Genomic DNA, 26277 nt, shown 5'->3' on the forward strand with positions numbered 1-26277 from the left:
CCTTGTATGAATAGTGGCGAATTTAGTAATATTTAATCATGGTAGTTAATGATTAATAATAATTAAATATTAATATTGTACGATCGCATCGAGTGCAACGTCGAATGCGTTTTGTAGCGAATTAGCGCTGCGCGCGAGCGCAAATGACCGATTTGCCACCGAGCGTCATTTCGTTTTGTGAAATATCGCTTTACGGTCGACTTTGGAGTGCACCTGGAATTTCTCTCCATCCTAATCATACACTGGTACTGCCGGCTCTCCGTGCTGTATGGGGAGTGAGATGTTTAGATATTGTACGGTAGGCGCGGTGAGGAGATTGGTTGGGGGGGTTAGATAGTGGTACAGTAGGTGGTAAGAGGTGGTGTTGGAGGGGTAGATTAGTGGCTTACAGTAGGCGGGTAGGAGTGTGTGTTGGGGGGCTAGATAGTGGTACAGTAGGTGTAGGAGGTTGGTGTTGGAGGGTATGTGGTAAGTAAGGTGGTAGGGGTGGGTGTTTGGGGGGGTAGATAGCAGTACAGTAGTGGTAGGAGGTGTGTTTGGGGGTAGAATGAGCTGGTACAGGATAGGCGAGATAGAAGAGGTAGGTGTTGGAGGCGTAGATAGCGGCTACAGGTAGGTGGTAGCGAGGTGGTGTTGGGGGGTAGATAGTGTTACAGTTTAGGCGGCTAGGAGTGGTGTTTGGAGGTTAGATAGTGGTACAGTAGGTGGTAGGAGGTGGTGTTGGGGGGTAGATAGTGGTACAGTAGGCGGTAGGAGGTGGTGTTGGGGTAGATAAGTGGCTACAGTTATTTTTTTTTTTTTTTTTTATTTTTTTTTTGGTTGGGGGAGCGTGGTGTTGGGGCGTAGATGTTGGTACCCGTAGGTGGGGTAGCGAGGTGGTGATTGGGCGGGTAGCTAGTGGTACGTTAGGCGGGTAGGAGGTGGTGTTGGGGGATAGATAGTGGCATACAAGTAGGTCGGTGGGAGGTGCGTGTTGGGGGGATAGATAGTGGCTAAGTAGTGGGTAGGAGTGGTGTTGGGGGGTGTGATAGTGGTACAGGTAGGTAGGTGGGGGTGGTGTTGGGGGGTAGTGATATATTAGTGGACTACGTAGGCCGGTAGGAGGTGGTGTTGGGGGTAGATAGTGGTACAGTAGGTGGTACGGAGGTGGTGTGTTGGGGGGCGATAGCCTGAGCGACAGTAGGTGGTGAAGGAGGTGGTGATTGGGGGGTGGATAGTGGTACAGTAGGTGGTGGGAGGTGGTGTTGGGCGGTATGATGTGAGCTAAGTAGGCGGGTAGGAGGGGGTGTTGGGGGGCGTAGATTAGTGGTACAGTAGGCTGCGTAGGAGAGTGTTGTTGGGCGGGTACGATAGTGGTACAGTGGCGCGTAGGCAGGTGCGTGTTGGGGGGGGGTAGATAGTGGGCTACAGCTAGGTGGTAGGAGTGTGTTGGGGGGTGGATAGTGTACGTAGGTGGTGGGAGGTGGTGGTTGGGGGTAGATATAGTGGTACAGTTAAGGCGGTAGGAGAGTGTGTTGGGGCCGGGTAGATGATGGGACAGTTAGGTTGGTAGGAGCGTGGTGTTGGAGGGGGTAGATATTAGTTGGCTGCAGTAGGCGGTAGGATGGTGGTGTTGGGCGGGGTAGATTGTGGTACAGTAGGTGGTTAGGAGGTGGGGATTGGGGGGATAGTGGTACAGTAGGTGGTGACGAGGTGGTGTGGGGGCGTGATAGTGGTACGTAGGTGGTAGAGGTGGTGTGGCGCGGGACGGTAGGATAGTGGTACAGTAAGGCGCGTGGAGTGGTGTTGGGGGGTGATAGTGGTACGTAGGGGTAGGGGAGTGGTGTTGAGGGGGTAGCATAGTTGGGCTACAGTAGCGCGGTAGGCGAGGTGGTGTTGGGGGGTAGATAGTGTGTACAGTCAGGCGGTTAGGCAGTGTGTTGGGTGGGTAGATAGTGGTACAGTAGGCGCGTAAGAGAGGTGCGTGTTGTGGGGGCGTGGGGGTAGATAGCACGTACATGTAGCGGTTAGTGAGAGTGGTGTTGGGGGGGTAGATAGCGTACGTAGGGTGGTGCGAGAAGGTGTGTTGTTGGGGGCGTAATAGTCGGTACAGTAGGTGGTGGGAGGTGGTGTTTTGGGGGATGGGTAGATAGCAGTACAGTAGGCTGTGGAAGGTAGTGTTGGTTGGGTGGGAAAAAGAGACAATTTTGGGGGGAAGGAATAGGAAATGATCAATTAAATAATAGTGACGAAACGATAGGCTATACAATTAGTCAATTGATTATGGAGACGTTGGTAAACAGTTTCTAGTACAAGTTTCAGGACACAATGAACTGGATAAGAGTATTATTCATTCAGTAAGGGATCAGAAGTACATCCTGTATAGGTCCATTCGAAAGCGCTCACAGCGTCGCTGGAGCATTTCGGGCAGAGAATTCGGACCAGAGGTCGTGCGTCAATGATGAAGCCTAGCCTCCCTCTCTGAGTCCTCTCGTAAAACGTTTACCAGACTCCCGGCCACGAAAAACCAGTTGCTATTTATACGCGCGAGAGGGGCTGCTCGCGTCTGCACAGGTTCTTGGCGAAGTGACGTCAATTACCCGGACTGTACAAACAAACGCAGCGGACCCAAAACAGTTTAATTGCTTACTTTGGTTTAAAGTGCGCCGTCGTAAACTTTGAGAGCTGTTTGTTCACCGGTGTGGTGGGTTATGAAGCAGGATGGCCCTTTCGTTCTTCGTCCTGCAGACGTGTCTACCCACCCCCATGCATCAAATAACGCGAGATACCCTTGATCGATTCCCTCCTGTCTGCGTCAAATGTTAAAGAGTCTCCTACCCTTCCCCCTTGAGGTGTTTGTTAAAGGAATCCATGACTAGAATACCATCTTCTGTATAAGTGAAAGAATCCTCTTCTAGCTTCTTACCGTCTGTGTCATGACTTGCTAGCTACTTCACTGCCCACTGTGCATGGTGTCATTGGCGCTGTTTGGTTTGATGGAGGTCAAACACTGTCTGCTATGGACCCATTCTCAGATATTAGGTTCAAGGGCATTGGAAAAATGAGATTTTTCCAGTCGCTTGTACAGTACCAAAACCTACACAAGCACGAAAGAAACAACAGCGACACTGTGTGAATGTTAACATTTCCCAGCCACGTAAAATTGGCCTACATTCAATAATCCCAGGTCAGATAAATTGACATCCCCCATGTACCCAACGTTCGTACAGGTCCTGGAAAACCTAGAAGGTTTTGGAATTTAAAATGCTGTTTTGCCGATAAGGAAAGTTCTGGAAAGAAAACAAGTGGAATAAAACATGTGATGACATGGTCTCAGAATCTCTGTTTCTTAAAATTGAGAATTGAAGATTTAGCGCATTTATATCTTCTGACAGACAATATAATTTGCTTTGTGTGAGAGTTTGGTAATCGTTTGGTTTGTTCAATATTGAATGGACAATACAAGACACGAAGATTGTATTGAGCTAAAATCTCACGTTTACGGAGAAACTAGAGAATACAACACAAGTAGTTATGACCATCAAATCTAAACGCCATAACTTTTGCACACTATTTACTACAAAATTTATGACGTTTATTTTTAGACTTATGATAGTCATAACTATTTACAATGTTTCTGTCAACGGCCTCGGGTCTTTTAAGTCGTGTAAAACTCTTTGAAGAATGTTTTTGCCGTGGGCGCACAAACCATGACTTGTAAGACTGCGAGACCGTGCATTTCACATGACCACTGAATTCGCTAACCAATTCTACTAGCAGAAGCCTTTATACTAAGCTAATCTAAACCTGCTCTATCTACTTGCACGACTGCGCATCTGTTGGCAGGTGCTAGCCTTGCTCGAGGAAGAGAACGACATCAATCAGATAACGGACTACTTCTCCTACGAGCACTTCTATGTGGTCTACTGCAAGTTCTGGGAGCTGGACAAGGACCACGATCTCTTCATCAGCAAGTACGACCTGCGCAGGCACAACGACCATGGTGAGAGCGGCGTGTTCCCCGTCCAACGTCACATTCCCTCCTTAATTCATCCCCCGCGGGGGCTATTTATGTGGGATCGAGTAGGGGTGTGTTTGTTTGGGCGGATCTTATGATCTGGATCATGCTACGAGTTTCAGAAATTGGGCCGTTTGTTTGGTCGGATCCACTGAATTCAATCCACCTGATCTGACCTTGTGGTTTCAAAAAGATTCAATATGGCAGCATGCAACTCATCAGTGTGTCAACAGTCAATCAGTGCTTGTTGTTAGTTAAGTTGTAAGTTAGTAAGTTAGTTGTTGTTAGTTGTGAAGACGATGTGTCACGGCGACACTTGATATATTGGAAGTTAGTTTGCATTTGGGCAGATCAGGAACACTTCATCAGACAGATTCGTCCCAAACAAACAGGCTCGTGGTTAACACTTCATTCTGGTCGCCTCCAATCCTTCTGGAGCACGCGATTGCTAGCCGTTTCCGGATATGCTTGCCATCAGATTGTTCGGTTTATGGCCATACCGGCTTCCAATCCTTCTCTGTGCAGCAGCTAGATCCAAGCCATCCCCGTTTTATCTACTCACCCTCTGTTTTGGTAGAGATTGTGGTTCATGCCCACACTGCACTATGCTGCCGCCCCAGCTGCATAAATCTCACGTCATGCCACCTTCACAGTAGTAGAGGGCAAATCCAGAAAGCAAACTACCCACCAGCCTCATGTATGAATGTTGCTGCCGGGTGTTACTCGTGGCACTGAAGTTTAACTGGCTAGTAAACATCCTCCCTTCTTTGCAGCTCTGTCTGCGCGGATAGTTGATCGAATATTCTCAGGAGCTGTCACCAGGGGGCAGGCACAGCAGGAGGGCAGGATGAGCTACTCGGAATTTGTTTGGTTTTTGATCTCAGAGGAAGACAAGCGCAATGCAAGAAGGTCAGTAGCTCGCTGATAGTTAGCACGACTTTTTGTTGTCCTCGCGTTCTTAATATTCCCGGTTTTACGTAACCACCATGAATTTCACAAGGTATTTGTTAACTGGTATGCTTGTTTATGCTCGCGATTTAAACCTATGAATTGAAAAATAACATCATTTGCAAACCTCATATTAGTAGATAAGCAATTGTGCCAGTTAAACATATACATGCGTGTTAGCCAAGGTCGCGCTGCGCGTCACTGCCGCACAGCATCGTTGTTGACTTTGCTATGCTCATGTTGTTGTTGTTGATGTTGTTTGTGCCACGTAGCATCATTATTGACTGTGTTATTGTTGTTGTTGGCACTGTGCAGTATCATTGTTGACTGTGTTGTTGATGTTGTTTGTGCCACGTAGCATCATTATTGACTGTGTTATTGTTGTTGTTGGCACCGTGCAGTATCATTGTTGACTGTGTTGTTGTTGTTGTTGTTGTTATTGTTGTTGTTGTTATTGCTGTTGTTATTGTTGTTGTTGTTGTTGTTGTTATTATTATTGACTATTGTTGCTGTTGTTGTTGTTTTTGACTGTTGTTGTTGTTGTTGTTGTTGTTGTTGTTGTTGACTGTTGTTGTTGTTGTTGTTGTTTTTGACTGTTGTTGTTGTTGTTGTTGTTGTTGTTGTTGTTGACTGTTGTTGTTGTTGGTGGTGGTTTGCAGCATCGAGTACTGGTTCCGCTGCATGGACCTGGATGGGGACGGCATGCTGTCCATGTATGAGCTCGAGTACTTCTACGAAGAGCAGCTGCAACGCATGGAGGCACTCGGCATCGAGACGCTGCCTTTCGAGGACTGTCTCTGTCAGGTGAGACACACTGAGACGCCTAGAGCGTGGGGTGGATGGGGGGGTTGCAGTTAAGTCAGCAGCCGGGGGCCCATTGTCAAAACGTCATGGGTGTCCGTGTCATCGCAAGTCTCAAATGTCGTGAATCTTGGTGTGAATTGTAGTGCAGAACGGTGCGTTAGACTTTACGATTGTCATGGCTATGAAGTTTCCGACGACGTGGGCCTTGGGGTGGTACTGTTGTGACAGGGTGTGGAGATATCGTGAGCGCTGTGTTCACACACGCAGGCAAGCATTGTAATGTTGGATCGTGTAGGAGCAGGTACTACACCCAGCCACTGCAGGTACTGCAGGTCGGTGGTGCGCGATACTACGGCTATGATTTGCAGTGTTAAAATTTACAGTTTCCGCGCGCAGCTTCTGACGTAGTCCGCAAATGCAGACGTTATAACTCCGCTTTGCTAATCTGAGGGTGCGGGTTTATCATTACTGGGGTCTGCGTCGGCTCGGACTACTTCTGACGTTGCTGCAGAGGCTGGCTTGTCTACAGTCATGTATCATGCATTCTCTCTGTTTACACCGCTTCTCCATCTCCCATGTAGTATCCTATAGTTGTAATGGCTGTGTAAAGTAGATAATATGTATGCGTATATAATATCATGTAACACCGATCTGTTTCAGATGTTGGACATGGTGAAACCTAAAGGAATAGGTGCGTACCCACAGTAATTGCTTCTTGCAAACTACTTTCGCAAAACTTTCTCGTGCCGACGTCACACAGATTAATTGCACAATCGATCAATTGCCGCTTGAATTCACATTAAGTGATCGTGTCCGAGGCAAGGACGAAGATAGTATTGGGTGGTGCGTGCCGGTACTTACCTTACAGGAGTGGAATTTGTTAATTCTGTGAACTGGTCTGTGTTTCGTGTGACTGGGGCTATCTAATAAGCTCAAAATGTCTATTAAGAACCATTGGAAAACATCACCTACTATCCCTACCGGTAGTCAACAGTGACGACCAGACTTTGACCGATGGTACGAGACGTTTGGCGATAGTACGCGTCCTCTGCCTAGCCAGGCAAGATGGCCGATGCGACTGTGCGCGTCGTCTGCCTAGCCAGGCAAGATGGCCGACGCGACCGTGAGCGTCGTCTGCCTAGCCAGGCAAGATGGCCGATGCGACTGTGCGTGGCGTCTGCCTAGCCAGGCAAGATGGCCGACGCGACTGTGCGCATTGTCTGCCTAGCCAGGCAAGATGGCCGACGCAGCCGTGCGTGGCGTCTGCCTAGCCAGGCAAGTTAGCGGACGCGACCGCGCGCATTGTCTGCCAAGCCAGGCAAGATGGCCTACACAGCAGTGGCTGCCTGACCTGGTGTGCTAACAATGACTGCTGTATGAATCGTTGCAGGTGCGATAACGCTCTCTGACCTGAAGCGCTGTCAGATGACCCCCGTCTTCTTCGACACCTTCTTCAACCTGGAGAAATACCTGGATCACGAGCAGCGAGATCCGTTCGCCTCATCGCGGGTGAGTCCACGTGGCTGTACGCCGCCAACGTCAGCTATGCGCGGGGTCACGTGCGACGTTGGTGTAATGTCGTATACATCCCTCCTGCGGCAAACGCCGCCTCTACGTTGTGCATAGTCAAAAATGGTCAAGTCCGAGTCACGGTAACGACATGTCGTATGCTAGACGTGCCCACGCCCGTGCGTAATGTAGAAGGGGGGTGCTTGCCATAGGTTGGGACGTATACCATGTTACACTGATGCGCTCGTGTTGTTGTTCTGCTTTCATTGTGCTCCTGGCAGCAAGTGCCGCGCATGCACGTGCGCTTGGTTACCGGCGCCACCTGTCTACGGCTGTTTGCAGACATATTGCAGACGTGTCGTAATGCTGCACAGCCGCTGAGCTCGTGTGGTCGCGTGCGTCATCACCCGTCACGCTCGCGGCAGCGCAGCCGTCGAACGCGATGACTGACCTTCATCTGCCTTGTTTTTTTACACTGGAATTAATCCAGACGGTGTTACATGTCTCCGCACCGGTCCTAGGCTAGCGAGATGACACGTGATGTTATTTGTCATAGGATATGATACCATGTGATCCTGGAATGTTAGGATCTTGGAGTTACTCTCATCTCTACCCTAGTCATCAGGTTTATTCTCATCCCTGCCCTTGTCTTAGCAGACTCTAGCAGAGTTACAATCATCTCTACCATAGGCAACAGAGTTACACTTATTCCTGTACTTGTCAGTGGAATTACATTCATCCCTACCCTAGTCAGCAGGTTTACACTTGCCTCACTAGATCTCCTAGTCGGCAGAATTAAACTCATTCCTACCCTAGTCTGGAGGGTCAAACTTTTCAATGTCACTTCACCATTCATTGTCTAATGCGGTCCACTCTTTAGGACGAGGAGGGACCAGAGATGTCTGACTGGGAGAAATACGCAGCGGAGGAATACGAACTGCTCGTCGCTGAAGAGGGCGCCACTGAGCCACAGGATGACGTGTGAGTGTTGTTGTCTCCGTTAGTGCTAGTGTCGTGGTCGCCCTCTCTAATTCTCATTCTCTCTCTATCGCTAACTCTTTCACTCTCTCACTCTTTCTCTCTTTCACATCCTCTCTCTTCCTCTCTCTTTCTCTCCCTTTCTTTCTTTCTCTCTCTCTCTCTCTCTCTCTCTCTCTCTCTCTCTCCCTCTCTCTCTATCTCTCTTTCTTTCTCTCTCTCTCTCTCTCTCATCATGCCTCGTGAATACTACTGAGTGTCTAAACCTGCAAATGTAAGCCAACACACATCTATATCTTATATTACTGTGTCATTGCTACATAGTCTGTGACATTGCTGTATCTCCACATACACGCAGACACATGCACAAATGCACACTCTCTCTCTCTTTCTCTTTCTATTTCTCTGTTTGTCTTTGTCTCTCGCCTTCTCTCTCTTTCTCTCTCTAACTCTCTATCTCACTCTCTCGTTCTTTCTATCTATCTATCTCTCTCACTTGCTCTCTCTTTCCCTTTCTTTTTCTTTCTCTCTCTCTGTCTCTCTCTCTCTCTCTCTACATCTCCCTCTTCCTCTTTTTAGCTCAGCTGACGAAGTTAGATGCAGCTTGTAGAATCGCATGATTGTCCGTCCGTCCGTCCATCCGTCCGTCAACAGTTGGACACAAATCTTAACCGCTCAACGTACGGTCTTGATATTCGGGACGTCGGGGGGGATCGCGAAAAGGACTCGGGATGTCGAATTTGGGGGGTCAAGGGTCAAAGGTCAAGATGTGTCAATGGAGGGGGAATATTCCCCCTTAACTTAAGGTATAGGAGGAAATACGGAATTGCGGCACAAATCTCAACGGCTCGACCTACGCTCTTAATATTCGATGTATAGTGTGATAATAGCGCAAAATTGGAGGTCACAGGTCAAAGGGCTGTGGGGGAAAGGTCAGATATCAGACATTTTCTGAGGACATGGTCTAATGGACCGAGTGCAAAACTTTTTTGTTTTTAGCGCTGAGCTACCGTTTTTATCACTTTATTGAAAGGACCATAAAATCTACTTTCCGCTGACGTGCGAAGAGTAAGTGTCTGATAACCTTTTAACTCTCAAGAGGAGGGTTAAACATGGATTTTTTTAATGTTAACAAAGGACTGAACTGCTTTTTCTATTAGAGCCCCCTCCCCCCACCCTCCTCCACCACCACCACTACGCTCGCGCTCGACGCATATCCATGATAACATGTTAATATAGCGAAGTCATTAAAGTTGCACAGCTGTATCTTTATTACTGTACTACCAGTAGGTATAGCAAAGCCTATTATATATATTAGTACTTAGTAGTATTCTAGATATATTCTCTGAGCGCGAACGCGGTGGCAGGAGGGCGCATTTGATTCGGTTGCCAGTGAGTTTATCAGAAGAATACCTGGCTACAGTACACGTCAGTTGAGCGCTGTCGCTCTGCGGCACTTGTTCTCCTTCTCTATCTTCATGCCTTTACAACATTGCTGCGTGTGTCTCCGCAGGGCGGTGATGTATGACGACGACTTTGAGCCGGACGACGATGACGTCATCTCGACGACGGACGTCAGCGGCGGCGGCAAGAGCAGCAAGAGCGACAACGTGCGGCCGCGCGTCGACGACGACGACGAGGGAGACTACGCCGAGGGCGAGGAGTACGACGTGAAGACGTGACACCCTCCTCCTCCTCCTCCTCCTCCTCCTCCTCCTTCACCTCTCCTCCTGCTACTCTCCCTCCTCCTCCTCCTCCTCCTCCTCGTTCGTCGCTGCTGCTACTGCTGCCGCCGCGTGATGGGTTAGGACGGATGCGTGCGGGGGTGTGGATGCCGGACGAAGGGGAGAGGAGCACTGGATGCTGTCGCGAGGCTGCCACCGCATGCCGTCGACGTCCCATCGGGATTCTGCGCGACGCACAGCATCCGACGGTCCGGCCGGTAGGTGGCGCTCGCGTGGGTGGCAGCATCATTGTGGCGTCAGGAGGGCCATGACACGAGCAATATCACCATATCAGACAACAAGACGCAGCCGCGGGGTCACCGCGGGGTCACCGCGGGGTCGCTAGCGGGAAAATCCTCAGTGGGCGCTTTGCGGCGCTCCTGGCGAAAATCCTCGCGAATCTCTCCGACGCGGCGGCTGTTGTAAAGCGATCTCAGTGGCGCCACCTGGAGTGAGTTTCGTTACCGTGTGAGATATCTTGAGAGAGAGACGGAGGCCCCGGATCATTGTGACGAATAGGAAATTGGCCTCGGTTGAAAACCTGACATCGGCTGTTCGATCGCAGCGTGCGCGCGAGAGTAGACACACATACGTGTAGGTATGTAGGTAGCGACAGCCAGCCCGAAAAGCTTTACTGTAAAAAAATATTTATGAGACGTGATTATAAGAGTGACATTTGCTGTGAGAAGCAGGTAGAGCCTGATGCTGAGAATGAAACAAATGTCGGCTGTATCGGTGCGACGGAATAATCCAGATCTGATTATGATATTCACGTGGTCGGTCGCAGCAGTGTACCCGCGGTCTCATGGACGCACTGGGTGGTTATTAGGGTTCGTGAGTATGCTAGTCACTGCATTGTCAGTCAGTCACCTGTGCAAGTTGTTTAGTCAGTCACAACGTCGCACAACCCCCGAACACTGTACCGATATTTTATGACTATTTATGAAGCCCTCGCGGTGAGACAGATCTTTATTACTAATAGACTTAGTATCCGTGTGTTCAGACTGGTGCGCACGCACCGTACACACACTATGTACACACACGCGTGATGCGTGCGTGCTCTCAGTGCATAAGCATACATATCCATATACATGTCTATACACGCATGCACACGCACGCACACACGCGCTTACACGCACACACACACACATACACACACACTCACTATCTTTCTCTTTCTCACACACACACACACATATACACACTCCCGCGCGAGGGGCAGAGATCTTAACGATATCTTTAATATATGAGGTTTGCTCATGTAACCTGGTGCAAGATCTATTCTTCTACCTGTTATCGACGGCCGTTTTCGTCTCGTTGTTGACTAATATTTAGAGGCTTACGGGTTCCTAGAGTGCTTGGACTCACGCGTGATCGTGCACGCCTACACCCTGTATGTCACAGCGTGTTGCTAGTGCAGTGAGAGTTGCACTGAGCTTGTGCAGAGAATCGGCTTATAGGGTGACTGCGTGCCAGTCCGCGCACGCAGGTGCATGGGGCATGCGACACTTCTGTTCTCACGTCTGTGACTTTGGGCGTGTGACGCACTCGCGACGCACCCACGTGCCGTCACGACGCGCCCCGTGATGTCACGACGCGCCCCGTGATGTCACGACGCGCCCCGTGATGTCGGCATGCAGTTGTTCGTATTTGCTCGTGTCGAATATTTGTCGTGCTGCTGTGAATCGATGCATAGTGCGCACAACGAAACATGGGTGCTTCTTTTCTTTGGCTTGCTGGCTGTGTTTAGCAACCCCTTATCTCCCCTCTCTGATGTGTTAGTATAGTCGCCTCGTGGCACTCGCCACTTCACCGTAGTGTGGGTCATCAGACTCACTGCTCCATCGATGTGTCACGCTCGTTCGACCCGGGAAAGGAGGGCCTAATGAAGTGAGACTGGGTATTTGACTGATGGGAAAAAGCGGAGCCTATGTGTGATAGGGTGAGGGGCCAGTTAGAGAAGGGAGAAAGGAACAGTTGTGAAATTTATCAGCTGTGATGTTGATCTGCCAAGAGTTGCGTGTGACTTTCATTATTTGAAATGACAAAAGGAATCTGTTCAACAATTGCCGATAATGCCGTGGTTAGTAACCTTAATTGAGCGCAATTTTCTCTTGTCGCACCAGGAAATTACTATTTTACCTGCTTTACAGATTGCTGCATAGTCTCGCTAATTGATGCCAGATTATTTCAAAGCACGAGTCAACGGGTGAGAAGTTTTACGTAATTAAAATGCGTAGCTGCATATCAGTTGTTGCAGAGGCTATTGCAGAGTATGGGTTTCCCGCACAAGGTATCTAACGTTAACGAGACACTAATTTAACCGGCCAAGAGATATTAATAAAATGAAGGAGATTTATCAGTGTTTGCAATGTCAGATGCATTTGTACGAAAAAATTCGCTTAGTATTATTAGTGCACCAACCATACTTGCCATCAAGAGCGTATAAAGAAGGTCTTCTTTATCCTTCTTTATACGCTCTTGATGCCATGCCGCAACATGTGAGTTCCTGTGTGTTGTGTGATTTGTTGTACGTTGCCATGGAGATTGTATTGCCGTTTTAGTGAGGCGTGTTCCCTATGCATTTATTTATCAAATGCAGTCATTCTGTCGAGATTGAAAGGCATGATGCAGTCAGCAGTAGTGTCATCTGCTTGTGTTAAGACGTGTGTGTGTGTGTGTGTGTGTGTGTGTGTGTGTGTGCGTGCGTGCGTGTGTGCGTGTGCGTGCGTGCGTGCGTGCGTGTGTGTGTGTGTGTGCACGCGCGCGTGCGTGCGTGTGTGGCAACCAGTGGTTGGCAGCTTGCCAGCATAGCTGAATGGGCGAAAAGCAATAGCGTTTTGTCTGTGCTGTGTTGTGCTGTAATAGTAAATACGTATAAGTTTGAAGCTGCACTTACAATTAAAGCATTAACACTTGTCGTCGTCGCCGCTACTTTGCGTGCATATCGCGACAGTGTTCAGTCATCGATGCTTTCAGCCTGATACTAGCGACCATTTTTCATTCCCTCCCTGCTTCTTGGCTTTGAGTGAACTCTCGCTACCTATTTCCTTAGTCTAGCCTAGCTGTGACCAATACTCGCGTCTTCTCCTGCATCGGCTATGTAGGGGTGACTACTCGTGCCCTACTCTGAAGCTCTCTTACTCTAATAGGCCCATGGTGTAGGATTCAGTTCTCTAGGCCACGCGGTCGTACTAATGTCCAACGGCCTATGCTTACGTCTAGCTCTTACACCCACCCCTTAACCTTGTGGTGCCAAACACTGTTCACTACTTTATACTTGTAGAAGTATTCGCTTTGTCTCCGATGTTGTGAGTCCCTCCGTCCAGCAGTGTGTCCCGCAGTTTGGAGTCGGATTGTCGGAGCAGGCCGACTGTTGCCAGGCAACGGGCAACGCTCGCCCGGCAGCTGCAACAATCTCCCCTCTGTTTAGCATGAAATTGTTTAAGCGCCGCGAACGAGACGAGGCGCAATTTGACAGCTTTTACGGCGAGATTTTTTATAGATTTTGTATCTCCGTGCATTTTATTCCGTTAGTGACGTGTCCCGCGCAGCTCTATTGAATACGCCTGGTGTCGACTCATTGCGCATGCCAGACATTGTGTAGGTGTGGTGGTGATTGTTTTCACACACACGCACCTGATAATGTATATGCAGGGCATTGTTCCATTACCAAATGTTTGGTAATGTCAAGGCATAGTCTTGAAACGTTATTATACATGCTAAACTGTATAATAAAAGCATGTTGTTGATTTATTTGACAAGCATGGTGTTGCGCGAGCTTGGTCTTTATGCATTAGGCATTTGTGGTACTGCGCAGGCATGGTAGTTAAAGAGTTGTCATGTTCAGCCGATTTACCAAAGCGTAGAGATGTGAATTTTTAGTGTTTATTTATTGAATATGCAATTATATATTCTTAGCAGCACAACGATATTATGAACGTTAACGCTTATTTTGACGCTTTCTGTAAATTTTATGCAATTTGCTAAACTTCAGACTGTGTTATTTATGTGAATAAAAACCCCATGTTAAAGCAGTCGTTTTTTCTATGCTACTTTCAATATTTTAGGACATCACAAACCTTACTGCGCATATCACAAATTATGGTTCACTGGTGTGAAAGCACGCTCTTTATAAACAAGATGCATTGCAAACACTTGATTCACCTGTACTCAAACTCACAAACAATACTTGTTTGTGATTCTACCAGTTTTCGTTACACTCCTCAAATATGAGCATATGAGTGAAGAGTCACAGGATATAAACGTGCATGCACATTACAGATGTAAAGAAGACTATGAATAAGAAATGAAAACATAAATATTTAATCATTACTCTCCCTCGCACACACGATGTTCACATAGAGCCGTCGAACTGCCCATCATCTGTTAAATTATCACTTCACCAATTTATAGAATCAACAGCCAATATTAGGCCTATTGCACGTGTATACATCATATATACCCATCACAACTTCTTGCTAATTTTGGTCCCAGGGTAGTATGTTCACTACCATCAAACCTGAAAGTGTAACGGGATAGCAGAATATGCTTTATGGGATGAGATAGGTAATTTTTTTGTCAAGTCCACCTATTAGAATTGGTGTGACGCCACGTACAACCAAACTACATTTTGGCCTCTGCAGCATTAGCCAGTAATGCCCAACTTATTTTTCACGAGGTGTTTAGAGTGTGCAAACTTTTAAACAAACTTACAACAGAATTGTTTTTCATGACAGCAAATAAGAGTGGATGGATTTACAATAGTGCAATAATCAACACATGATTACCTGTCTGCAACCGACACATTTAAACAACGGAATCTCGAGCGATCACGCATCTCAAGCGGGTTATGAGATAGCGCCCCTAGCGACCAAGCAGGTTGTAAGGCAGCGCCCCCTAGCGACCAAGCGGGTTGTAAGGCAGTGCCCCTAGCGACCAAGCAGGTTATAAAGTAGGGCCCCCCTAGTGACCAAGCAGGTTGTAAGTCTTAGCACCCGCTAGTGACGAAGCAGCTCGCAAGGCTAAGCACCATCGCGAGGCCAGAGAGAATGCGAGCCGGGATGATGGTTAGTGTGCTATGTGGCCGTGCCAGTGAGAGCTGGGTTCCTCGACGTAGCACGACTCCAGCGTCGCCGGGCGCGTCAGACGACAGATCGGGTTGTCCTGCACCATCTGCAGGTTGACCTTGTGGCCGACCAGCTCGCGTATGTTGTCGATGCCATACATGATCATCGTCGGCCTGCAACGACGACGCACTATAATCGAACGTTCGCTCCATTTCGTTCATAAAATTTACCATTTCTACGTGTCGATAATTACATGTTTGCTCCACACGCCGTGATAACGACACCTCATTGGAAGTAAAAACAGTTCATAAACTTTACCATCTCTACGTGTTAGTTTCGTGTACAAGTATAGTATATAATCAGGAGTGAATAATAATAGACTCCTTATTCACTCCTGATATAATTAATAGTATATAAGTATAGTATATTTCATGTATAAGTAAGTAATGGGCAAGTTATTTCGTTTGATGACAACATATTACGATGAGGGAACCAGGGAGTTTAGTCATCTGAAACCATACCTTGTAGTGCTAATCTGGGCCTCTTGTTAAAACATGATGACAATATACTGTTATTTGCATTTTTGATGTGGATGTATTTATATGGATAGAATCCCACATTCATATTGGCTACAGACGTTGAAGATATTTACCTCTCGAGTGACAGACCCCAGGCAATAACTACCACATCCTCGGGCAAACCCATAGGCAGTAACATTTCAGGTCTGAAGATGCCTGAATTACCAATTTCGACCCATTTCTTTAAACCTACAACATGTAAAACATACACATACTTTAACTGATCATCTGATTATATTTAGTACTACAGAGCACAATCACTATTATTTCTACATTATTTGATAGTATTCATTTGTACAGGAGTCTATCAATATTGATAGACTCCTGATTTGTATACTCTTGCAACACAACATTATAGCCTAATGTTGAACGACTATACCAAATTTAGCCTGTATGCGCATGCACGCACACACACGCAGCTATCATTCAGTTATTCAGTTCTAATTTTGGTAAAAAACTCACCATCGTGATAACTAAATATTTCCATGCTAGGTTCAGTGTAGGGATTATAGGCTGGCTTGAAGCGTATCTTTTTAATTCCTAGAAATTAACAAAGATCGGTCGAATGATAACACACTCCTCTTGGACCAGACATTTTTCATAACTAACTTACTTACTATTTAACTAATCAAATTAACCAACTAACAGACTAATCAAATTAACCAATCATAGTGACTATATGATAGACAGAATAACCAGAGTAATAAACATACTCGGGCTACGAAACCACACAATTATCAGTATTATTTGATACCGAACACAAGACACAAAGCTAACACATTCAAGATTATAGTTTGGCAATTCTATAAAAAATTACCTAATTTCTTGAAGAACTCTCCAAGGATGCCCATGAGATCTCCGAGTGTGAGATTATAGTCTGCTACAACGCCCTCTATCTGATGAAACTCTGCCAGATGTGTCGCGTCAAGCGATTCATTCCTGTAAACTCGGTCAATGGAGAATAAGCGCACAGGTCTGAATTCCTTCTCCTGTAACACAAGACAACATGAGTTAGACGTCCCATGCAGGATACTAAGATATATGTCCGATCAGACCTTACACTATTTTCTGACTCAACCACCTTTCCACTTCTAATTGTTGTCTCCCTGTCTATCTAACCCCTCTTTCTTCTTATCTTACTACCCGCATGCCTTAACTCTACTGATGCTATCTCAGTATCGAACCATCACTTGCCCATAGTGCACATAATTACATAGATATTCATCACACCTGTGCAAGCTTATAGAGCATTCTAGCCGACACAGCTGTGGTGTGGGTCCGGAGAAGATTCTTCTTGGCTTCCTCTATCTTCCAATCATACTTGTAACTGAAGTGACAATCATGTGTATCATTATAATTTAGCCAACCTGCTCTTCATTTATTGTCATTGAAGATCAGTGCCTCGTTCAACCTTGAGACCAGAGTCCTGCAATATATTGGCACCCGACGTGCGTTTAACAAATAGTGATTTGAGGCAGACTGTTGTTTATCATCAATAACAAACATATGACAATTGGAAATGTTAACATGAAAATATGAACTTGCACTAACAATTTAAAAACAATGCATTTTTAAATGCCAATTATCATTATATATTGGTCACTACACGCATGATAAATAAATGATTACTGCACATATTCGCAGTCTCCAAAATGTAATGTCAGATTTAGACTCTTGTCTCTTCTTCATAACCTACTGATAATTCTTGGTGCTAGGTTGTTTTATATAATTAGTGATTGGCTAGAAAGGTTTAATTAAATTCCTGTATTACTGATAGTTAACTTACCCTTGCGATCCATACCCTCCTTCAGAGTGGACCTTCTTTACACGTTCCAAATAGTCCATTGGCAAGTTCTCTGTTAGTGCTGGGTCTAAAATGCGACATATAAAAAGTCAATAAAAAACATCAATTGCTAGTTGTCTAGTCTTGTTGCACAAGACACTACTTTCATTATAACCAGATCTTCACAATACAACATCATTCGAAACCACAATTATTTTATAATAAGTGATGAGACGCAGATGGCTCACAACAAGCCTGTCTGACAGGCCTTCGCCATTTGATGCCCCGTGAAACAATGTTCACCTGATACAAAGAACGTGTCGTGGGCATCTCTTGCCGGATGCTGCTGAGGCTGGAACAGCGCGTCAAAATTCCAGAAGGAACTCTCCACGTAGTTGTTCGTCGGCATCTCCGTAAACCTGCCGGAACACAGACAACACATACGTGCTTCAATTTCGCAGTAAAAACATGCTTAGTGACAACGACAGTGAATGTAATCAGGCCAGACTTCTTTTTAAAGCAAATACTAATTCAGCTTACTTAAATAATATGTTAATCAAATTGAAATAATAATTATTATTATACTTAAAGGCTCACAATGCGCATCCAAATGCTAATTTCTCCAGTACTAGACTAGCAAATAGTTCGTGGCATGCATAATCACACTACCTTATGACAAAATAAACTCTAGTTCCTCCCATTTCACTGCACGTTGTCTTATAAAAGGTATTTTGAAAATACCTCCAATGTTGTTGAAATTCTCTGATGTTGTTGACAGTTTCCCCAATCCCCAAGCAACCGTGCAGCGGTGCTGCGGTACAGCGGTACGAGCGCAGCAAAGATAAAAACATGTGACGTCACGTCACCACTTCGAGACTATATTGTTTGGCAAACAGTCGGCATTTGCGCCAGAATGCCAGTTTTCTCACCTCTTTCTTGTGGGTTTTAAGCAAACGCGCAGTGAAATGGGAGCAACTAAAGTTTATTTTGTCATAAGGTAGTGTGATTATGCATGACACAAAGTATTTGCTAGTCTAGTACTGGAGAAATTAGCGTTTGGATGCGCATTGTGAGCCCTTGTGAGCATTGTGAGCCCATTATAAATAATTTTATTTGCTAAAGCGGCAAGATTATTGTTAACACAGTACATAACTAACAAGTTTGTAACACCCTGCAAGGCTGTTTTACCCTCACAATGTCACATAGTAAGCAGGGGTAGAAATTAACTTTTGAACACGGGAGTCCAACGGACTCCCTATCCTCAAAAAGAGGGAGTCCGCGGCAAAATGAGGGAGTCCGCAGTCTGAGGTTCAAAATTAAAGATATTAACAATAACTCATGTGCTTATTTTTAAGATTCATGCAGTTGCACCACTGCCAAATTTTCTTTGGACATTAGCTGAAAAAATACGGTAATTCCGCGAGGCCGTGCTCCGGAACGAACTAGTTAGTATGGCAGAATATTCAGGGAGTCACACGGACTCCTGCATATGTCAAATCAGGGAGTCCGACAGTAAATCAGGGAGTATTTGACTCCGGACTCCCGTTAATTTCGCACCCTGGTAAGTACGAGGTTGAGTTGCACATAAGAGGATGTGAGAGTTGTAGTTTTACTCAGTCAGAGAAGTTCTTAGACAGTGAACGCAATGCGAAAACAACACTTACCCCATCTCTAAAAATATGTTCCTGAACTGTGTTCTCACTTTCAGTAGAGGATGCAAATGTCCACTAGGTGGTGTCACGCCCAGTGCATCGAAATTGTATGGTTTAAATTTTTTAGTACACCATGATCCACTAAAACATAAACACATGAGAATTCACTGTAACTCAGATTTTACCACAGAATTCAATAGGGGTAAATATATATGTTGACAGGATTTGCACGGCACCTTGTGGGTTGCTCTGAAACCAGCTATCACAATATATATATGCATTGAATATTAAAGCAGTTTGACATTTATTAATAAAATCAAAATGCAAAGGCTAGACATTACAATTAAAGTGATTACATCACCGTTAAAACGGTTAAATTGCTGCATTATACTTCCTATTTTACTATATTGTTCGATGTAAACATACACTCGTGACTCATACATAGCCTATAGCAAGCAATTAATGTCAGGATCATAATATCAAATCGTCCCAGGTTTTTTGGATTTTTAACTAGTTGAGAAACAATCTTATCAGGTAAGAATTTGACGATACATTTAGTCCCGTTAGTACTTACTTTTAATGTAAAAAATGGCAACAAAAATTTTACAAATATACACCATAGAAAATTCGTGATGTAGTCGATTTAAGAGAATTAATAAAATTCCCATTATATACCTTGTAATCATTTCGGGAGTGAGGTCCGTTTCTGGCTTCTCCACAGATGTACTGAACTCGGCTCCTTTCTTTAGTAGGTAACTCTTCAATATCCTGACCAAAATAATGCTCCATAATGCAACTCCTTAATTTGCAATGCATACAATTATTGTTCTATGACATACTGCAGAATTATGATGACATAATTACATATATATGAATTATGTAAGCATATAATAATAGAAGTCATAATTTAAAGAATGGGCACACTGGGAAATGTTTTCCCAAATTAACAGTACAGTGAACAGTGGTTTAAAAATTTGTTTAAAGGAATAATAGGTCCATTGATTATGCAATGTTGACGAATGCTAGAGTAACTGGCACCTTGTGTAGTTAAAGGAATAATATGGCCATTGATTATGCAATGTTGACGAATGCTAGAGTAACTGGCACCTTGTGTAGTTAATAAGTACCTAACCTTATAGCCTAACGAGTATTAGTTTGTCCAATATCACTGCTGGTTACATTACAAGCAAGATTTGAAATCGGTTGTTGATATTCATTTACGTGCCGTAAATGTTATCCAGGAGTCAAGCGATAAGTCGCCGATGACGTAAACATTTGTGCGGTCCGTATGTTTTGGACGCCAGATGAAATGGAGGGGTCAGCGGTGTAACCACGGTGACGGACTATACATGGAAATGGAGTAAAACACACGTACTAATCACGGACGCACATGGACAGCCCGGACAAAAAGTTCCTTATCACGAGCGTCCGTGTTTACGAAATCACTGATGATAGCATTGCGTACGGCCGAGCATGCGTGCGAAAATGTCCGGTGCACTATAAATCTGTATCACACCCATCGGTTTGAAACTGCATGGAAACTGTAAACAACTCAGTCAACTGATTTCTTGGACTGCGGATTTCAATTAGACATTTCTTAGTAACCAGCAGTGATATTGGACAAACTAATACGCGTTTGGCTATAAGGTAATGCACTTATTAACTACACAAGGTGCCAGTTACTCTAGCATTCGTCAACATTGTATAATCAATGGACCTATTATTCCTTTAATACTAAGTGCCAGATAATAGTAGGTTATATACTGTGCTGCCACCTACATGACATGAAGACACTTACACCTCTTGCAGCATCTTCCTCTTCTTGAATTCGAGCTTGTCTTTCTCTGTGACATCATTGACACTCAGATCTTGTATCTGCCCTAGTAACAGCTTCACTTTGTCTTCTATGGAATCGACCTAATGAGTAAGAGCACACGGACATTACATATGCAGCTTCCCCAGAATGAAACTTCAGTTCCTCTGCTCTGTCTGCATACGTATGAAGACAACGACACATAGAAATTATTTTCTAGTATTTCTCTAGTGCTCTATGCAGGTGAACCTGCTGTATATATGTGCCTGCATCACTACCTTTCTTGTCACCTTGGGACCACCTGCTGCTTTCTTGTCTATTTGAATCCAACCGGCCGACATTGCTTTGCTAAACCCAACTTTAGCATTTGGGACAATTTTCTGAAATAAGCACAAAATGGATTGGTTTTTACGGTGACTTACCTTGCAATGTATATTGTGCTAATCAATACTTATTGCTTTAAGGTATTCATCCTCTTTCAATTAGCTCATAAAGTTATTAACTTAAAAATTTTTCGAACAAACATAAACTTCCAGAAGAAGGATATTGATTCTGGTACATTCAATTCTCCTCAATTCAGTTCTCCTGAAAAGATACCATCTGTATATTCTCTGTAGACTAAAAAGTAACAGATCCAACTATGTATATGTCCTGAGCACTGTGTTCGCTTCAGAGATAAAACAAATTATCTTCACACAGTACTTTTGGCAATTATATTACCTCACCCTCACATTTTAGACCCAGGGACATACCATAAGCTCTGCCTGAGTTATTCCCTCTGTTGGTATAGCATTGAACACATGAGCTTCATGGCTTCCATTTTTCAACACCTGTCTACCTTCATCAGTGAGCTCCCACCTCTTACTTGCCACCTGTTCACACTGGATTACCTGAAAGTTGAAACCAGTATAAAATGGCAGTTCACTCTCAGACTCTGATAATGATACATAAGACACAAAGTCAGTTTAAATGAATAAACTAAACACACTACTGCTTGACTAATTCCATTGTCTATTTGCTACTAGTACTACATATGAAGCTTATTGAGTTATTCATAACACTCGATCACATGACTGTGATCATTTTCTTCGACATTGTCCATCTTCAAAAGGTTGTTTTAATTTTAGCTTCACTAAGTTATGTCATTTTTCATATCAGAATTCTCTTCCTCCTCCTCATTTGGTAAATTGTGATATTGAAGCTTTATCTACTGCAATCCACAGTGTTGATCTGTCTATTTGATCCACTTTGACTCGCTCTGTCTTCGATACAAACCCTTGGACTTTGAAGAGTAATCATTATGCGGTTACGTCACATGCGGTGCGTGCATTGACGTAGGCTGAGTATATATATATATAATAATATATATATACAGACATGCAATGTCGCTCATATTGACATAGCCATAGGGTCTATGTCCCCCAGGGTACTATCAGAGGGACCCTTGCTCGAAATTAGTTGACAACACCTTCAAGATGACCTCTGTCAATTTTTAAGACTGTACCCCCACATTAACCAAACTCACAACATGGGTGTGTAAAGCCCCAGTCACACATACACGACGCACGGCCCGCGCACTGAAAATTAATCAAAAAATGGAAAATAGATCAGTGCGTCGTTGTGCGCCCAACTTTTGTCAGGATTTGGGAGAAGCTAGCGAGTTGACAACGAATGCACAGCGTGTTGCTAGCGCGCTGCGCATATACAGGGCGCATACAGAGCGTATACAGGGCGCACATGTTAAAAAATCCAATGAATGCACAGCGTGTTGCTAGCGCATGGAACGAATGGTCCGCGCATGCACCGCGCATTCAACGCACAGCCAGCGCACAGCCAACGCACAGTCAGCGCACAGCCAACGCACAGTCAGCGCACAGCCAACGCACAGTCAGCGCACAGGTAACTTCTGGGATGAGCAGGGATATGGTGTTGTGAAGCACCCTCCACCCATAGGACATTGAGTGATATTTGGTCCCAGAGGCAAGATGCCGCAAAGTGAGGGCAAGCTTCAGGCTAGGGTCGAGGGCCTCTCTGTAGGTTGTATTCTGCTTGGTGATCCTCGGACCCACTCTGGTTAGCAGCTCGTCGAACATCTCGGGGGGCATCCGCATGAAGTTCTTGAAGGCTGCCTGGTCTTCGTTACGGAGTTCAACAAGTAGCTGGTCATACAGGCCAAACTGTCGTCGCCTACCGATCCACGGTCGGACCCAGAACCTCCGCTGACCTCTTCTCTTTCTCCTTCTCTTGATGACATGGACTTGGTGAAGTGCCAGTTCCATGAGGTTCTGCTGATGTTGGAGAACCGCGATTTCGTATTGTAGTCGCAGCCTGTCGGGATCCTCCATTTTCTGAAGTGGTTCTTGGAGACACGATCAGCAGGCATCTCTGTCATCACCCATAAGGGTCGGCGGAGAAGTGATGATGAGGAGGTGGGCGAGACCCGTTTATATGCCCCTTGGCTACACGCTGCGTACACGCTAGGAACACGCTAGAAGAACGCTGGGCGCGCTACAGACTCGTTCAGCACTCGTTCAGCACGCCCATATGCGCTGCATGTTCGCTGTACATGCGTTAGAAGCACGCTAGGTGTGCGCTAGGTGTGCGCTAGGTGTTCGCTACACCTCAGCCGGCGAACATACAACGAATACCCAGCGTGTGCTCCGCGTGGGTCTGGCGTTGGTCCAGCGCGCTCTGCGCGTGTCTGGCGTCCTTCTGGCGTGTACCTTTATGCGTTGAGCTCCGCGCACAATTTTGAGCATGCACGAAAATCCCGACGCACACGCCGCGCACGAGCGAATGACAACGAATGCATAGCGTTGGTCCAGCGCGCTCGACGAGAATGCTGACGCACACTAGCGAACGACAAACGCACTGGCCAAAATTGCTGATTTTCAGTGCGGGGCCGTGCGTCGTGTATGTGTGACTGGGGACATAAACGCTACTTTGAGCGACCCTTTCAGGCCGCAAATGTCGTGCAGAGATGGCAGCGAATGGGACAACTGGCAAAACCGCCGAATACATAACAAGTAAGATATACGATATTGGCATACTTCTCCTAAAGACTGGTAAGACTTTTATAGCGCCTACTATCTTCTGATGCTCTTCATTTAGCTGTTTAGCGAGATCTAATGAGTCCAATAAGCATCTGCAGCTTGCCAAATTACACAATATTGTCTCTGCCAGGTCATGCCATGACTTAGCGCATTGGGCGGAGCCTGTTGATTGTTATAGCTGACGTAATCACATAAAAATCACGATTATATATAATACACATATTTATACATATGTTTTAAAGTATCGAGTTAGATTTAACTGTAACGCAACGTGTTGTACGTTTAATTTAAGTGAATGCAATTAGTTTTGAATTTATATACACCGAGGTCCATATCCGTACTACACCACGTTAGCTTCCGGTATCAGTGTAGCAGACAAGTGTTGGTGTTTTTATTACAGCTGTTACTCAATTACTGTTAAAAATGTCATATCTTCAAATGTATTCGACGGACATTTTGCAGAAATGCAATATTACCCAAATCGTCAAATTTTTCGTTGTTATGTGAACTGTATCGCTTGAACAATAATGCATTATGTGTTTATAGTATACTACAGTACTAGTATAGACTAGTAGTAGTAGTAGTATACTCTATATTATATAGACTATAGTAATTAGTACTATTACTATTACTATTACTATAGTATAATTATTACTGCTAGCATTAGTGATAGTGGCACTGGTACTGACTACTGGTAGTGCCTAGTGTAAAGCTCTAATGCTATAGCCCGCGGATAGCTGCCGCAGGCTATCTCGGCTATATACCTGCGGCTACCTCGGCTATATACCTGCGGCTACCTCGGCTATATACCTGCGGCTACCTCGGCTATATACCTGCGGCAGCTATCCGCGGGCTATAGTACTAGAGCTATGTCTAGTGGTACTGTACTACTGTAGTCTGTACTGTACTACTGCTGGTAGTGGTACTGGTAGGCCAATATACAAAATATTTCAAAATACACAATCATTGTGACAATGCACGTTCCTCAAATGTCCTTGGGTTTAGTGTTACAATATGATATATGGCTCTAAAAGCAATTTCTTGTTAATATAATTAAGAGAATAAGACTATATCATTGATAGTATCAATGGCAATGGCTTTGTTTCTTAATGATTAAACCAACAAACATAAAGTTTTAAAGTAAAATATTCCTGTGGCTGTGATTCACTACACTAGATCATTTATTTAGGCATCTTCCAGATTCTAAGATTTATATAGGGAAATCCTTGATCCTTGATCTAAGCACTTCTGAGCTGTAGTGTTCTCTTTGTATGGTAGGCACTTAATATTGTATAGTTGTCTCTAGTAACACTCTAGTAGGTTAGAACTTCCTTAACTGAGTTCATATAGCTGAGAGACTGATGAGCAGCACAGACAAATCACCAGCATTTGATTGGCAGGACCCTCTGTGTGCGGAGAGCTTGTTCACAGACGAGGAGAAAATGATCAGGGACCAGTTCCGGCAGTATTGCTCAGAAAAACTGCTGCCTAGAATCACAGAGTCCTTTCGTAATGAATGTGCGCACTTTGCCGTAGATTGCTAACAATAATAGAACCATATATCTATCTGTTAGTGCAAAAGGAAATTGTTTAGATTAGAATGTTTATGTAAATATACAGATTAGATATATAGATAATAGTTTAGAAAGAAATATGCATGCATTTTTGTTGCATAATTTGTGTGGCAAGCATAACCTAGCAAAAATGATTCAAGATGGTTTGAAAACACATAATATTTATTCCCATATTATTGTGTGTTTGTGTGGAATCTTATCTCTCATATAGTTGTTTGAATGTCATTTCATGTTGGCAGTTTTTCACAAGGAGATCATGCCAGAGATGGGAGAGTTGGGAGTACTCGGCCCAACAATCAAGGGATATGGCTGTGCTGGAGTATCCTCGGTAGCATATGGACTTATTGCACGGGAGCTGGAGAGGTAGATGTGTACATGGTATGATTAGGAGGTGGAGGAGTGAGCTGGGTGAATGTTATTTGTTGGTAGGTTATTAGGTTGCAGAAATTGAAAGGATGGGCATGTGGGGAGAAGAGGCTCACTGACCAAGGTGTTGTAGACATGGAGATTAGAGGTGTGGAGAGCAGGAATATGACAAATAGTCGACGGAATGTACCAGCCTAAAAATAACTTTTTTTTTTACGAGAGCTCTTTTTTGATTTTGTATAAAAAAAGAGCTCTCGTAATTTTTTTTACGGGAGCTATTTTAGGCTTGGCCAGAGCTACTTTTTCATAGCATGATTTTGTTAAAATTTTCATAATTTTGATGCACTGACTCTAATAAGCCAGAAATTGTGTCGAATTATTGTAAAGGTGTTTCCCAAACGAAAGTCAAGATTATGCTTTGGCGAAATC

At 44.9% G+C, this 26277-nt stretch overlaps 3 protein-coding genes across 9 annotated transcripts in view; 2 read left to right on the forward strand and 1 right to left on the reverse strand.

The window, feature by feature from the left end:
* Nucleotides 1–13997, forward strand: part of LOC106812532 (serine/threonine-protein phosphatase 2A regulatory subunit B'' subunit beta-like) — a 62475-nt gene extending 48478 nt beyond the window's left edge. For all 5 annotated transcript variants that reach the window (XM_014816432.1, XM_014816438.1, XM_014816445.1 and 2 more), the window contains 7 exons: nucleotides 3826–3982; nucleotides 4771–4906; nucleotides 5605–5749; nucleotides 6410–6440; nucleotides 7140–7258; nucleotides 8139–8239; nucleotides 9750–13997. In XM_014816432.1, coding sequence (XP_014671918.1) covers nucleotides 3826–3982; nucleotides 4771–4906; nucleotides 5605–5749; nucleotides 6410–6440; nucleotides 7140–7258; nucleotides 8139–8239; nucleotides 9750–9918 — 858 coding nt within the window. In that variant the 3' untranslated portion in view covers nucleotides 9919–13997. The remainder of the gene's footprint in view (nucleotides 1–3825; nucleotides 3983–4770; nucleotides 4907–5604; nucleotides 5750–6409; nucleotides 6441–7139; nucleotides 7259–8138; nucleotides 8240–9749) is intronic.
* Nucleotides 13998–14263: 266 nt separating this feature from the next.
* LOC106812568 (phenylalanine--tRNA ligase alpha subunit-like) overlaps nucleotides 14264–26277 on the reverse strand; it is a 17922-nt gene continuing 5908 nt past the window's right edge. The window contains exons 2-13 of the mRNA XM_014816472.1: nucleotides 21608–21745; nucleotides 21134–21235; nucleotides 20841–20959; nucleotides 19718–19810; nucleotides 19055–19183; nucleotides 17694–17809; nucleotides 17394–17478; nucleotides 16838–16934; nucleotides 16425–16596; nucleotides 16070–16147; nucleotides 15682–15796; nucleotides 14264–15202 (exon numbers count right to left, since the gene is read on the reverse strand). Of these exons, the coding sequence (XP_014671958.1) occupies nucleotides 15031–15202; nucleotides 15682–15796; nucleotides 16070–16147; nucleotides 16425–16596; nucleotides 16838–16934; nucleotides 17394–17478; nucleotides 17694–17809; nucleotides 19055–19183; nucleotides 19718–19810; nucleotides 20841–20959; nucleotides 21134–21235; nucleotides 21608–21745 (1416 nt within the window). The 3' untranslated portion in view covers nucleotides 14264–15030. The remainder of the gene's footprint in view (nucleotides 15203–15681; nucleotides 15797–16069; nucleotides 16148–16424; nucleotides 16597–16837; nucleotides 16935–17393; nucleotides 17479–17693; nucleotides 17810–19054; nucleotides 19184–19717; nucleotides 19811–20840; nucleotides 20960–21133; nucleotides 21236–21607; nucleotides 21746–26277) is intronic.
* The window catches only part of LOC106812577 (glutaryl-CoA dehydrogenase, mitochondrial-like), a 17395-nt gene continuing 14958 nt past the window's right edge, over nucleotides 23841–26277 (forward strand). Inside the window, exons 1-3 of one of the 3 annotated variants that reach the window (XM_014816483.1) lie at nucleotides 24337–24418; nucleotides 25259–25426; nucleotides 25722–25845. In XM_014816483.1, the coding sequence (XP_014671969.1) occupies nucleotides 24373–24418; nucleotides 25259–25426; nucleotides 25722–25845 (338 nt within the window). In that variant the 5' untranslated portion in view covers nucleotides 24337–24372. Of the gene's footprint in view, nucleotides 23882–24336; nucleotides 24419–25258; nucleotides 25427–25721; nucleotides 25861–26277 lie in introns of those variants that run through there. The other 2 variants (XM_014816492.1, XM_014816500.1) reach the window with 2 other exon arrangements.

Source organism: Priapulus caudatus, unplaced genomic scaffold (genome assembly GCF_000485595.1).
Source record: "Priapulus caudatus unplaced genomic scaffold, Priapulus_caudatus-5.0.1 Scaffold21, whole genome shotgun sequence".
NCBI classification, from domain to species: Eukaryota; Metazoa; Priapulida; class Priapulimorpha; order Priapulimorphida; family Priapulidae; genus Priapulus; species Priapulus caudatus.